Here is a 15016-nt window from a genome sequence, read left to right on the forward strand (position 1 = left end):
TATTAACATGTATTTATATAGCGCCAACATATTGCGTAGCACTGTAAAGTAAATGTGATTATACAACTACATCACATGAATTACATATATAGAATATATGGAGTAACAAACATCACAATCAATACAGGTACAAAAAGGTGAGGAAGGCCCTATGCATAGGCATACAGTCTAAAGAAAGGGAAATTGACACTATGTCTAGCCCCATGTCAGATTTCAAAATTCAATATAAATAAATCTGTTTGCTCGTTTGAGAAATGGATTTCAGTGCAGATTTCTGCTGGAGCAGCACTATTAAATGATTCATTTAAAAAAAAAAAATTTCCATGACAGTATCCCTTTAAGGGGTAATGAATTTGTGCCTGTGAAAAAGAGATAGACTTTGTGGTTTCCTTTCAGTCTGTGAAATCCGGTACGTATGTATATAAAAATACATTTGTATTTATTTCAGTGCTACGCAATATGTTGGCGCTATATAAATACATGTTAATAATAATTTCTGAAATATATAGTATAATATAGTATTTAAGCACTTTTCTACATAAGCCCAACTGAACAAGCTGTCAAAACGGGGGTATATTTTATACTTATGGCCATCGAAGTGTTGGAACAAATTAGCTTAATTGAATTTATGGCTGTCTGGACTACTATCAGATCAAGTAACTTGTACAGTTCAGTAAACCATGGACATACAGTACATCCACAGCCCTCTGTAAACGCAGAAATCAGTTTACCCTCTATAATACCTACTTTGCTCTTTAAGACTTCTGTTACAGATTCTGCTAATTTCTGCATCTCTTCAGCATCCAAAAGGCACCTAATAAAATAATGCATTTACATATCAAAGGAACCTAAGAATAAAATACAATACATTTCAAATATTACATTACTTAAAAGGGATAATACATTCTCAAAAACATTCCTATCTGAACAAAAATCCCATTATGAAGCAAAACCAAAATCAAAACACTACCCTATATTTGGAAGGCGATTGTGCTTCTCTTGAAAATAATCTAGCGCCAGCATTGCAGTGTGAATATTCAAAGGTGCCTGGAGAAAAAGATAAAAAAATGATTCCCTATTAGTAATATTAGGTTGACATTAAAGTGATACTAACATCTACTAAGTATTAAGTAAATGGTGCACAAGAAATATTTCCCCTCAAAAGTCCCCGCAAAGCCGCCCCAGCCCCGCAAAGCCGCACTCACCCGACCCTCTGACCCACCTAAAAGATCTCCTCAACTTTTTCGTGCATCTTCCGTGTTGCTTCACTGACGCAGGGCTGGGGGCAGCGCGATGCTTCCATAGGCTGGAAGTATCACAACAGGACTTCAGCCTATGGAAGGATCGCTCCGCCCCCAGCCCTGCGTCAGTGAAGCAACCCAGAAGATCAGTCAGTATGTGAGCAAGTCGGCCACGAAAGGTGCGCAGGGCTGGGGGCGGCTTTGAGGGGGGCCTTTGTGGGAGAAATATTCCTTGCAGCATTTTCTTCATGCCGACACATTCCTATGATTTTTATAGAAAGCCTCTGAATACAGTTCTAACTGTGTAGTTTTAAAGAGAGGCAGAAAACATGTCTTTTTACAAAATGCATCAGTTAATAGTGCCCCTTCAGCTGAATTCAGTATTGAAATCCCTTTTTCAAAAAAAGCAAACATTTTTTCATTCTATTGTGTCTGTATTTTGAAATAGACAAAACAGAGTTCAACATGTTTCTGAGAATGAGGGGTACTAAGCAACCTGTGGTGATTCCCATTCAAAACAATAGGAAAAGATCATTGGCACAGGAAGCAGTGCCACCACACAAAAACAATATAAATCAATAGGTTGTATACTCACTATAAGGTATGTGGGCCCAGGTGCACATGCCCGAGACCTTTAGTGCATGGAGTAACCTCTTGAACTTTAGTATATGATAAGGCTGCACCTCAATAGAAAAGATGGTGCTTTAAATGTTCATTTTAAAGTGTATAGATTCTTAAAAGGTGCAAAGAATTTTTTTTTTCCTTGTGCCAGCTTGTCATCTACTGAAGTCCAAAAAGTGCCATTAAAGGGGTTATTTGCCCCAGAAAGCCCGACCAGTAAAAAATCTTAGATAAACATATTTCTGCACGATACTGACATTGTAACATAGAACAGCCCTCATTCCACCATTTCAGCTTTCACTGACCTCTGGTTTACTGAAATCCACAGTGAGGTATGTTGGGTTTTCTAATTGCTTTTCCAGTGTTTCCTAGTAGAAACAAACATTTTTAACATGCAATATTTTAAAAAGGCAGAGCAGCAACTTTGTTTTGACAGAGTGAAACAATCATTTTTTTAAAAAATAAAAGGGAAATTTTTTTAAATGCAGTGTTTATGTTATATTTGCACATGAAAAAAAGTGCATGACATCACCACTTTTATTCAAAAGTGTTATTGAGAGAATATTCATAATACTATAATACAATGGTTACTAATTTTGTTAATGCTATAAACCTAATCTGTTAATCTATTTATACTTACAAAGGAAAATGTTTTGGACATTTTAAGCTGCACTGCTATTCCTCCATGTTGATAGGGTTCCATGTTAGCTGTATCACCAATGCTGAATGAATATGGAGATATGACTAAATCAAAACAAAAAATGTCACTAGTTGAGGCAGACTTACAATGGTTCTGTGAATCTTATTTAAATTTAACATTTCTGCATAAATATGACCTTAAACTTATTCTGTTTTTCATGCAACTCCTAGGGGCAGATTTCTCAAAATGCGAGATTAGAACTCACCACAAGAAAATTCATTCCTATGGGATTTTTAGAATTGTATTTATCAATGGAGTTCACAGTTTGATAAATATGCTTTTAAAAATCCATAGGAATGAATAGAAAGTGGGTGAGTTTTTCTGTCGTGAGTTCTAAATTCACACTTTGATAAATCTGCCACTTAAACTTACAGTAGAATATAAGAACCTGCCTGAAGAACACTAAATCAAAAACATAATGCTTGCACTTTGCTTTGCCTTATACTGATGACTTCTCAAGAATAAAGAGCATGAGCATAAATAATGTAGCACTGCACCAAAAGTATTAACATGCAGTAAGCAATAATGTGACAAAAGCAGAATAATATGTGATTGATTCGAACCTGTGATCTGGTGCCTGGATCCATTTAAAGAAGTCATTCCATTGACTTCCCGGAAAGTTACAAGCTGTCCGTTTTCCAGTTTGTGTGGACGATTTTCAAAGCACGTTACCACTCCTGGAGTTGACTGAAAAAAAACGAAACAGTACATCTAGCAGGCACAATCTTGGAAATATGAAATTAAGACTTTCAACGAGTCTTTTGTCTACTACTGACCCCCAAAATCTAGAGTACAAACAATAAAGTTGGTAAAAAATCATGATGAATGCATTTCTACAGAATTATTAAAGTAGAGGTATGGATAACGGTATTGAATTAAGTGTGGAATCCATTATTCCAGAGCAGCACCAACCTGGGGTTTTAGGTAAGGTATTGTTATCAAGACTAAAATTTGGCTCCCCACAGTGATCTGAACTTTTCCTTTAAAATGTAATCTATGGAAAGGTGTATTGCTGTGTTATGGCTGAAAACCCAGAGGGAATTTTGATTGCTGAAGGGGGTGCAAGGGTTTAGCTACAGAATGTATGACTAGGACTAGGTAGTTATTCAAAATTATATTAAGATAATTCTGCTAAAGTTGGAAAGCGTTTGAAGCAGAGGGCTACCATATATTGATTAAATGGGAACTCCAGCTTCCAAACCATAATTTGATAGAGGCCTACATAACACAGAAACCCCTAATATACCCATCAGAGTTATCCGTTTCTTCAAAAACTATGAAAAAAATTACATTTTCTATGCGGAAATCCAGCTGTTTAACAGTTCTTCTCTTTCTGCATCATTTAAAATCCTGGCAGGGAAGGAGGGACTAAACACTATAACCCACAATGCATTGCACTGCGATGTTTCATTCCTTATTGAAATCTTGTGTGCAGGGAATTGTGGGAGTTGAAGGATGCAGGCTAAGTACAGGTGGCTGCTGATATAAAGTAACAGTAGTCAGCCAGCTCAACAAAGTAGTCAGATCAGCAGGAGAGCAGGGGGCTTGAGGGAACTGTTCCAAACCATTAAAAATCATGAAAAGTCTGCATATATTTTAATTGATGTATATTGCAAAGCTGTTGAAATTATGTTTGCTTTTCAAAAGTGTGTGTGTGTGGAGGTCCCCTTTAATGTATATTGCCAGTAAAGATGTGGAAAAGCTCAGATCAAAAATAAGCCTGGATATGCAGAATCAAAGTTGTCAAGACTGTACTTTTATGCTGCCACTGTAGATTATACATTTGGTGACATAAAAAAGTCTAAGACAAACACAATATACATATAATTATGTTTTGCATTTTTTTTAATTTTAAAAGGCAGTAAAGGAGAAGCGATAGCAACCCCCTGAAACAGTGGGCCAAAGTGGGTTGTAATAGTAACCTGTAAGTAAAAACCATATAGTTAAAATGAAATAGCACAGTCAGTTATTTTCATTACCTGTGTTATATTTGAAATAAAGATTTCTTTTGGCTCTTCTCCAGTAGTGTCTGTTACTTCAAATTCATTTCCAAAGTCACAAAAGAGGTATGCACAAATACCAAAGGCCTCTGAGCTGATAAACTAGAACAAAACGGAAATGATTAAAAACATTACATTATGAATTAAAACACACACTCCACAAAACAGCTTATATTTATCTTGAATCTACAGGCCCTGAAGTATAAGCTAGAGTTGTTAATGCAAAACAGAAGATTAAAACACAGAATAAAAATATTTTGTTCAATCTCAGGGCATAGGGCATCTTTGTGGTTTCCCATGCTTTTAGGGACACTGTTAATTTATTTTTTAATTCTTCCATGCTCAGGGTGATGTACATGCATAGCAAAACTTTTGGGCAACAATTATCCAGCCACCAGTACCGGAGTAGTTATAACTGCCTGACACGCGATTGCAGCTCAGCACAATTACAATGGCAGTCTATAGAAGAGTACCATGTTTCATTGCCCTTACATGCAAAGCAGATAATCTATCCTAATAATCCTAAATAGATTCTTATTTCTAAGAGAGGTGGCAAATGTTGCATTCTGATTACTTATAATTGTGGTGGCAATCAAAATCCAGTTGAAAATCCTTAACAACTATTTTATAATGTATCTTGTGGTCAGGTTTCCAACATAAAACACCAAAATTGAACTTGGCCCTTTATTCTACTGGTTGGGGGGGAGGGATGCACCTAAACACACATTTGTCTGGCCTGGTCAGCAGATAATGTGCTACATAATCTTCTCTGGCAGTGGCACATGTTTCACCAAACAGATAGCATGATTCCTGAAATCTACACCATGAATACAAAGAGTTCTCCAGGAATTGAATAATTTGTATATATACTGTTACCCCACGGGGGTTGAACGAAACTCTCCCACTCGGCTGTTTCTTTAACCAGTAATATGAACCAATGAACAATTATCTGGGCAATACAGACCCTGACACCCTGTGTATGTTCTGAGCATAATATGCAACAATGCTGTGTACATATGTGTTTACTATCCTCCATATACCCCCTTTTGCTTCCTGCCTACCTATTTTTAACCTTTTCTTCGTTGTTCTCCTGACACCGTACATGCCCTGTGCCTATTCATCACCCCTAACGTATGGTTTGACTAGTAGCTGCGCGTGCAGCCCTGACCTTACTTGCAGTCATAAGTGGGTTTTTGACCAAAGTATGCCGCTTCTATATTAAATCCCACTACTACTTGCCTCAAGGGACTATGCCCTCTACCCGTAAGACAGCCGTAGCTGTCAATTCTGTAATTTAGGAACCAGCGCTTTAAGTGGTGACGGCTGACGCAGGGAGCTGCACAGGCTGTCACTATCGGCGCTATAACCTCGCCCCTGCCTACATGCCCTACCTGTAAGACAGCCGTAGCTGTCAACCCTGCAACTAAGGATTCGGCGCTTTAGGTGGTGACGGCTGACGCAGGGAGCTGCACAGGCTGGCATTACCGGCGCTTGTTTTCCCTGCAACCGATGGGTATCTAGGCAACGGGTCCATAACAACAGAACGACATACTGAAGCCAGATGCGCACGGAGGCGCACGCCCACCTCTTTGCTGCAATATGATTGGACCGACTCCCCAGGCGAGTGTCCTGATTCGATGGCGCATGAAAGGGAAATGATTTGGCTTTCAAAGGGCACGGTGTTACCGTTTTGGATACGGCTCTGTACTTTTATTCTCTATTTCTCCCTGTCTTATGTTCTCTATGTCCCCTATACCCTGCACTTCTATTTTATATGCTACACAGATGTTTTTGACAACAACTCTGGTTGCCTAGCAACCAGGTGCGCTGGTTTTGGTGCCGTTTGTCCACACATGGCTTTAAATGGTGGAGGTGGAGGGGCCCTCTGGTTGTTTGTTTGTATACTCCTGACGAAGATCCCTGTGGGGGATCGAAACGTTGAGATTAATAAAGAACTTTTTATTTTTGACTGAAAACCCTGTGAGTGCCGCCTTTCTGCATACATATACATACCTAAACTCGGCAGGCACCCAGGTATGTACCGAAGTAAACGGTGTGCACCTTTTGGTCTGTGAATATATATATATATATATATATATATATATATATATATAGCGTCATAAAGGTAATAAAGGTAGCCTGAAGGCAAGAAAGTGCTGTATCTCTAGTGAGAATTTATAAAGAATGTGGCTGTATTCTTACCCCCAAATCAAACACGCACTTCTGACATTAATGGGAAAAATAATTGCTCCTTTATTGTACTGCTGGTGTCATCTATGTAACTACCAAGGGACTACATTTAAAATTGTTTAATTAAAAGAATGTCATATCACCCATATGAGGGCACTTTTTTTTTTTTATAAATTTGTGGTTATTGTTACCCCTTCATGACAAACATATTATCTTGAAGCATATCAAATGCCAGGTTATTTAGATATAGTAGGCAATGGTAAAAATAAAATTAAAAATTAAAAGAATAACAAAACTAATATTGCAATGAAAGACAAGGAAAAAGAGAGGAAAGGTCTACAGTATATTGTTATACCGCACTCTCCACGGCACAGAACAAAGCTTGAGAGTTTAATGAATTGGCAACTAATAGGTCAAATCTGAAACCCTCTGTAATATGTCTTTTTACTTTTTCTATGTCTGTATAACAAATTCTTTATGAGTTACCTTTATGGGTGGTTGTTGAGCATGACAGAAATTACATATCTTCTTTCGCAGAGAGAGCCTGGTTTCAGTTAATATTACACACTTAGCAAAACAGAAAAGAAAAAAAATATGTGAGAAAAAGTGGATTTTTAAACTTACTTTTGATAAAATTGTCAGCAAAATATAAAAAAGAAATTTCCTAATTCAAGTAAAGGATCTGTTATTAGATAGATTTTGGATTTTCCAGAAATAATTTCAACATTAAAAAACCCAATAGGATGAATATGGATTTTTGGAGCTAGGATCATGTACAACATACTATTTTACTATTACAGAGCAAAATAAAATAATTTATAATCAAAATCCAGTGTTCTACAAAAATGTGTTCGCAGAATGTCTGGTTATTTTGAGACTAGCTCAGATGTCAGGTAAGTTTGGAAGTAGACATTTTAGAAAATTATAGCAATTGCTATTAGAAATCATATACATAAATATACAGTATGTGAGTGCACTCCATATACTTAAATATAAAAAGTACTGAAGTGCACTCACTCTACTGTATATTTTGGCTTTATAATTTTAAATCTACTTCCAAATCCTTAATTAAATAAATGTGTAAGTACCTGAAAATGCTTTAAAAATGAAAGGTCATCCAGCAGGACAGTAGAAGACATGACATGTACATAAGGGTTGAGCTCCGCAATGTGTGGAAGACATGTTTCTGCTCTGGAAGAAATAATAAGCAAATATCAGAAGCATTACTTTAAAAGGGGTAGTTCACCGTTAACTTTTAGCATGTAACAGAATGTCCTATTCTTAGTTGGCCTTCATTTTCTATTTTGTATAGTTTTTAAATTTGCATTCCACATCTCTTTAATTCCATTTTCAAATGGGGATCACTGGCCCCAGTGGCCAAAAACTTCTGCTTGGTGATGCTACAATATTGTTACTGTTATTACTTCTATCGTTATCCTTCTATTGAAGCTCCTTTGTATTCAGAGTCAAGTCTCTCTTTCAAACCACTGCCTGGTTGCTAGAATAAATTGGTCACTAGTGCTGAAATTCTAAATTCAATAGCTACTGAAGAAATATTAAATAATTTAAAAACATTTTAAAAATAAATTTCGGTCCAAGCGTATCACATTTAAAGATGAAGTACCCCTTTAAAGAAAAAACAATTCCCTAAAGAGGAGTAGAAGAAAGTAGACTTTGTCTAACAGTACAAATGTTCCTAACTTTAATTCATTAATTTTTTTCAAATTGGGGAAGTCTGGGTATTTGACTGCTGCTGCCCACACAGGGCATTTTGACTGCTGCTGCCCTTCAGCAAAGAACACCTGTGCTTAAAACGCTCCTGTCTTGTTCTCTTGTCTTGTAATAGAAAAACGAATGCAAACTGCTAGATTGGACATACAAAAAGCTTTAACAGGTGGACCTTAGAACACCTTGGAGCAATGGACAATACACACCATGTTAAATGTACACAATTTTCCACATATAACCATATACACTGCTTAACTAACCTATTCTTTTTATGTTTAACATCCTCTTCCTTGATAAAGAAATTTGTTCCAAGATCCCACATTTCACATTTTCTGTTGTCATGGACTGTGAGTGTCTATTAAAAACAATTAGTTTTAGATGTAAAAAAACAACAATACACACACGGAGAACAGTGTCACCTGAAATACAAGAAAATGATCTGAAAGTTCATATGGCTCTCAATGTCAATTCATGAAATTACTTAAGCCTAAACAATTACATGCTCTTATAAGAAGCATGGTGGCAAAATTCACCTTAAAGAATACTGTATATGCATTGTTAAAATACATATAATGTTAGCAAAGAAATTGCTACAGAGTAGTATTATAGGAGGATTAAGATGTCCCCTGGTTAAAAGTGGGTGTTACTGATGCTTTAACTTGCAGAAACCCAGTACTACCTGCCTAGTCAGTGGCTGGTGTTATATACAGGGCCATGTACATGTAGATTAAAATCATGAAAATGGATTGAAGTTTGCATTGCAAACCTTTTTTAAATAACTATACATGTCATTCTACAGAAACAGGAAGAATAATCACAGACACATTATTCCAGTTCAATACAGTAATATGAGGATGTATTTGTGTATCTACAATGTTTGATAGCATATGTCAAAGTATATATTATGAAATATTATTTTATGCATAGGATTCATGGGAAAAAATGGGACTGATCCAGTTGTTATCCTTAGCATTAAACTGTACCAGGCAATTTCCATTCAGTGTGAATGAGGGGTGAATTTAAGGGTAGTGGCACACAAGCAAATTAGTTGCGGGCAACTAATCTCCTCAAATTGCTTCCCCAAAGGCAATAATGTAAATCGATGGCGGTAAAACATATGCAGCACTTTGTTTTTCCAAAGACACCCAAAGTGAGGCAATGCTGTAAAAACTAAGCACCACATATGTTTTACCACAGGCAATTTACATTATTGCCTGATGGGAAGCATTAGGTAATTAGTCGCTCAAAGAAGAGGAGATTTATCAAGATGTGTTAAAGTGTTTTGTTTTGTCCTTAGGCTGGTGACCCAAGACAATGAAGCTGCAAAACACAAGGGTGACTAAACTTCAAAGTGACCCTTGTAACATTGCCTTTAAATTAATTCATTACTACTGCTCCTGCACTGAAAAGAAACATTTGCACTAGTATTTCTTGATAACTAAATGCAGAAAAAACTTTCCATGGATTACCTTTATTCCAGCTAAAACAATGTTTTTTGCTAAAAAAAAAAATAAAAAGAGAGAAACAAAATTATGTTATTGCCTACTAAAAATAAAAACATGGAACATGTTACCAACTTGTTTTGTAAACCCCGTGCAGGATCTAATAACCTGCTTTAATGTAAAGGACAAGGTAAGTTTGAGTATATCAGTGTTATACAGTGTATAGGCAGGTTTCAAAGTAAAGGTCCCCATAGACGCAAAGATTTCTCTTGCCGAGCGGCGATTTTAGTGAAGTCCGTCTAATCTTTCGAAATTATCGTGCGGTTAGTGGGATTCAAACGATCTAACATCTTAAAATTTTTCGCCCGACATCTGTCAGGAAATTGATCGGCCAGGTTAAAAAATCTTTGTCGGTCCCAGTGCAATCTATCTATGTTTGCAGGGCCAAGCAGGCAGCTACTCTTTGTTTTCCTGGCAAATTGGTGTTTTTAGTTGATGGACAATTCGTACGATCTGTCCGAGATAATTGTGGTCTCACGATGATGACCGGATCTTTTAAAAATCTCAACATCTATGGCCAGCTTTAGGCAAAGTCTGGAGCTGATTTACTAAATTGGATGCTAAACTGCACGAGTAGCACTTGACCTGCACTTGACCTTAGCATATTGTTGCTTTCCATTTATAATTTGTAGTAGACTAATCAAAGCGTAATAACTGCCTTGTTTCAGTTTGTAGTTTCAGTGGTGCAATTTAACACATATGTTATGAAAGCATCCATCCATTTCTTTATTTACACTCACCAAATATCTAGATCTGAAAGCAACTTGGCATTTATGTGGATACCTAAACAGTACAGATCTAAATCCAGTGGATTGGTATGAAATCGTTCTGTGAAATTGGACTAAGAAAGATTTTCTGCTATTTTAGTACAATGTTAAAGGAACAGTTCAGTGTGAAAATAAAAACTGGGTAAATGGATAGGCTGTGCAAAATAAAAAATGTTTCTAATATAGTTAGTTAGCCAAAAATGTAATGTATAAAGGCTGGAGTGAACAGATGTCTAATAAAACATTCAGAATCCAACTTCCTGCTTTTCAGCTCTATAACTCTGAGCTAGTCAGCGACTTGAAGGGGGGCCACATGGTACATTTCTGTTCAGTGAGTTTGTAATTGATCCTCAGCATTCAGCTAAGATTCAAAAGCAACAGATATGACCCATGTGGCCCCCCCTCAAGTCTCTGATTGGTTACTGCCTGGTAGCCAGGGTAACCAGTCAGAGTTAACCAAGAGAGCTGAAAAGCCGGAAGTAGTGTTCTAACTGACATGTTATACATCAAATCACTCCAGCCTTTATACATTACATTTTTGGCTAACTAACTATATTAGAAACATTTTTTATTTTGCACAGCCTATCTATTTACCCAGTTTTTATTTTTACACTGAACAATTCCTTTAATATTTGGAAAGTACCCTCTAGGGTTAATGGGAAGCTGTAGTTCTCTACCAGCTGTTTCACTTATCCAAACAATGTAAAAAAATCCTCTTTCTAGTAATATTGATGTATTCCTACATTAAATACAGTGACATTTTCTAAATGCTCTCCTTTGGCTACCACAACTCCGGCCTTGTGGTTTTTGAAATACTACATCGGGTACTGTGCCTCATTACTGCATCTGATATATAGGTAACTTGAATTGTAAATACTAAAGTAATATGTGTGGCTGCCTTTTCTATTAGATTGGATTAAACAGCATCGGGACTTGCATTAAACGATAAAGTAACGGATTCACAAAATCATTGCCATTAGCATTTTATCCACATCCTGTCAATATCCTGCAGTTGCTATTACAAGTGCCTCCATCAATAATTGTTTAACCATCTAGACACCATCACCTTACAGACAACAAAATCAAAGCATATACCAACCAATCTCAACTCCAAGTCCACCCATTCCACTAAGGAAAACATGAGACTGAGCCATCTTCTGCATGGCTGTATCACCCAGAACATATCTCTGTCGACTATAAAAGACAAAATAAAGAAAAGATTTAAACAAAGTAGCTCACTTTGAGAACTTTTGTTGCACAATTATTTAGAGACACTAAAACAAGAACAACTAGAGTTTTTAGCTAGACAATATTTTGCAGTATTAAAAGCAGTAAAACAAAACGAGAGCGCACAATAAATAAACTGTTGTAATATAAAACATGGATGTGATACAGTGCCCCCTATTAGTATTTTGACATGAGAGAAAAAAAGCCCCTTGTTACAAGGCATTCCAAGTGTAAACAGTTACAATTGTATCTTTTTTTAATCTTAAATTGTTACAAATGTATATAAATGCAGGTGCCAAGTATTCTGTGTTTTCTGTCAACAGCCTCTTATTTAATTACATTTCAGAAATATTGTATCTTTTTATGGCTGTTCATATTAAACAGGGAATCAAGGACATTTCAGTAGCAATCCAGGTTTGCAGGTTGAGCTGTCAAATTTGGGACTGTCCCACGAAAAAAGGGACAGTTTGGGAGGTATGCAAGCAGACCCTTTGGTGACTTAAAATTCCCATTCAATTTCAGTAGTAATACTATACTTCCACTTACCTATATAAGCCATCATCAATTTCAATTGATTCTGCTGCCATAATTAAGTCTGTATATATATATGCTGCCTGTGAAAAAACAATTTAGAAGAAGGATTAGATATTAAGTAGCAAGATCAAGTTATGGTTATAATCAACTTATACATATACTTATTTATTTGCAGACCCTTCTGAAAACAATGTAAATTACTTTAATTGTCAAGAAAAGGCAAAAACATTCTAAAGTCCAGTAAATTCAATAACAAAACTTTTACATAGGCATAGGGAATATTGATGTTAACTATAAATCACATTTTGCCAGATCATGTGCTAAATCTGTCTAGCCATAATGCTAATGCCACACAAGCCTGAAACTTGGGCTACTGAAAAGCAGGCCAAGAATTAACCCCTATACTGCAATCTGGCCTAGGAGAAGACACACATGGTAGATTTTGATGCCGAAATGCAAACTAGCGCGTTTCAGTGTCGAAATCTGCCACAAGTTTGTGCACCTGGGCCGATGCAATGGTTCCGGTGCAGGCAAGATAAGGGGCCAATTGCAGTGTAGGGGCTGATTCTCACCCTGCGTTTTTCAGCAGGATGAGTTTCAGCGCCATGCGGCATTACCCTAAGGCTAATGCCACACATAGCAGATTCTTGGATTGCAGTTAAACACAGACCAAGGATCTGCTTTTCAGATCACATAGAAAAATGCAATTATTTGCATTTAAGGCATTCTGTGTAAATCTGTGTAGGGAACACACAATAATGGGTACTGTTTTGCTCTGCTCTCAAGTTCTTTGCCAGCTGAATTAACTTTTAAAGGGAGGCAATGCAGATTACCTGCACAAAAAAACACACTATCATTTTGGACCAATAGTGATAAATACAGGCTGCTACAAACAAATAACAGTGATTATAACTCCGAGTATTACAACCATTGCTATGCTGAACAGCCTAGTCAATGCCTTGATTTTAATCAAATTGTGAATCTGGCATTGTTTGAAAAAGTACAAAAAAAGTATTGCTGTGGATGCACCAGATTCACATTTGTTGGATTAGGATAAATAAATTCTTTGCAAATATTTTGGTGAAATACCTAAATGAACTCCAACCCAAACTTGCAAATTCAAATTTGAGCAAATCCAAAAAATTGCATCAGCCATGGAAAAAAACACAGTTAATGAAAAAGCCTGGCACAAGAATGTTGGTTTTAATACAACAGATAGAGGAGCCACAATCTTCAATCTGATCAGGTATGACTGACAGGATGGGGCTACTAGTTCTGACTATTATCATAACAGAAGAGAGCAATCTGGCCATATGAAGGGTCTGCTCCGTTACCTTACTTAATTTGCATAATACTACCTGGTGTACAAACTTGCCTAATTTCATTCTTTCATTTTATTCTTTCTGCACCTTGCCTACTCTTCATCATCCTTGTCTTTACTGCAAGCTGGCTCCGCCCCAGGAGGCAAGACAGACTAGGTGCTGATCCAATTGTTCAGCAATTCCAGCCTGCTTCATCATACTGCAGGCACATACAAGCCAGATAATGTGACATACACTTAGGGGAGGGGCAGATAGCTGCAGACTTTAGGGACTGTGGGGAAATCAAGATTTTGTTTAAAAATAGAAAGGTTTAATTGATTACAGCACCACTTTCAATGACAGTAGCTGTTCAGAACAGGCAGCTTGTGAATGCAGACAACCATTATAAATTAATGCGTTTCTTTTTTCATTCAGACTGTATAAAACATTATTGGAAACATCCCATGCAAATAAAACACATGCCTATATTCCAGTTTCTCCAGCAGTTTTAAAGTTATTTGTAAGTGTAACTGCTACAGAAAATAGCATTTTGTTGGCTACTGATATTCTCTGCACTGCTGGTTCTAGCTCCTGAAACGGATTAACAGAGGCCATCTGATTTGTAGATCCGGAAGAGAACTAACTTCTGCTACATTGCTTCAAGAGTTAGAATGCCAGAACAACGGAATACATACTCCCTTCAAATGAAATTACATTTACAAATAATTTTAAAAAAACTTCAAGAATATCTAATAAATGTATACTAGAAAGTTGCATAGAATTCAATTTCTTCTACTTGTACAAAACACATTCTTTGAGCGCACATCCCCTTTAAGAAAAATGTTCCCCCATTGAAATGTCAGCAAAATCCAGGTGCAAGCTTACACATGGATGCTGACAGCAGTGACACAGCACCCAGGAGCACAGACAAGGAAATGCCCCAGTAGAATGCAGTTTCCTTTATATCCCTCCTCTAGATAAATTCTGTTCCATTCTAGTTAGAATACAGAGTATGGAATTCTAACCTGTGATGCCGCAGCCTTCACAATTCGGTGTCGGCCAGGGAAAGGAAGCAATGAGGAAAGGAAAAAGGAAAACTACAAATCCCATCATGCCTTGCGGATGTAAGAAAGCGGAAGGAAGGAAGGGAAAAAAGAAATTCAGACGAGCCTATCTTTATTAGAAGTTAACAGAAGGCTTGGTTT

General features: G+C 36.9%; 1 protein-coding gene across 4 annotated transcripts in view; it reads right to left on the reverse strand.

Moving 5' to 3' along the window:
• Positions 1-15016, reverse strand: part of uba6.L (ubiquitin-like modifier activating enzyme 6 L homeolog) — a 53514-nt gene that overhangs the window by 38233 nt on the left and 265 nt on the right. For 2 of the 4 annotated variants that reach the window (XM_041591147.1, XM_041591143.1), the window contains exons 2-13: positions 12523-12590; positions 11849-11943; positions 9950-9978; positions 8741-8835; positions 7841-7943; positions 7239-7319; positions 4542-4664; positions 3126-3249; positions 2503-2606; positions 2168-2230; positions 971-1047; positions 748-814 (exon numbers count right to left, since the gene is read on the reverse strand). In XM_041591147.1, coding sequence (XP_041447081.1) covers positions 748-814; positions 971-1047; positions 2168-2230; positions 2503-2606; positions 3126-3249; positions 4542-4664; positions 7239-7319; positions 7841-7943; positions 8741-8835; positions 9950-9978; positions 11849-11943; positions 12523-12563 — 1002 coding nt within the window. In that variant the 5' untranslated portion in view covers positions 12564-12590. Of the gene's footprint in view, positions 1-747; positions 815-970; positions 1048-2167; positions 2231-2502; positions 2607-3125; positions 3250-4541; positions 4665-7238; positions 7320-7840; positions 7944-8740; positions 8836-9949; positions 9979-11848; positions 11944-12522; positions 12591-14696; positions 14748-14836; positions 14953-15016 lie in introns of those variants that run through there. The other 2 variants (XM_041591144.1, XM_041591150.1) reach the window with 2 other exon arrangements.

The sequence above is a fragment of the Xenopus laevis genome, chromosome 1L, assembly GCF_017654675.1.
Source record: "Xenopus laevis strain J_2021 chromosome 1L, Xenopus_laevis_v10.1, whole genome shotgun sequence".
NCBI lineage: Eukaryota > Metazoa > Chordata > Amphibia > Anura > Pipidae > Xenopus > Xenopus laevis.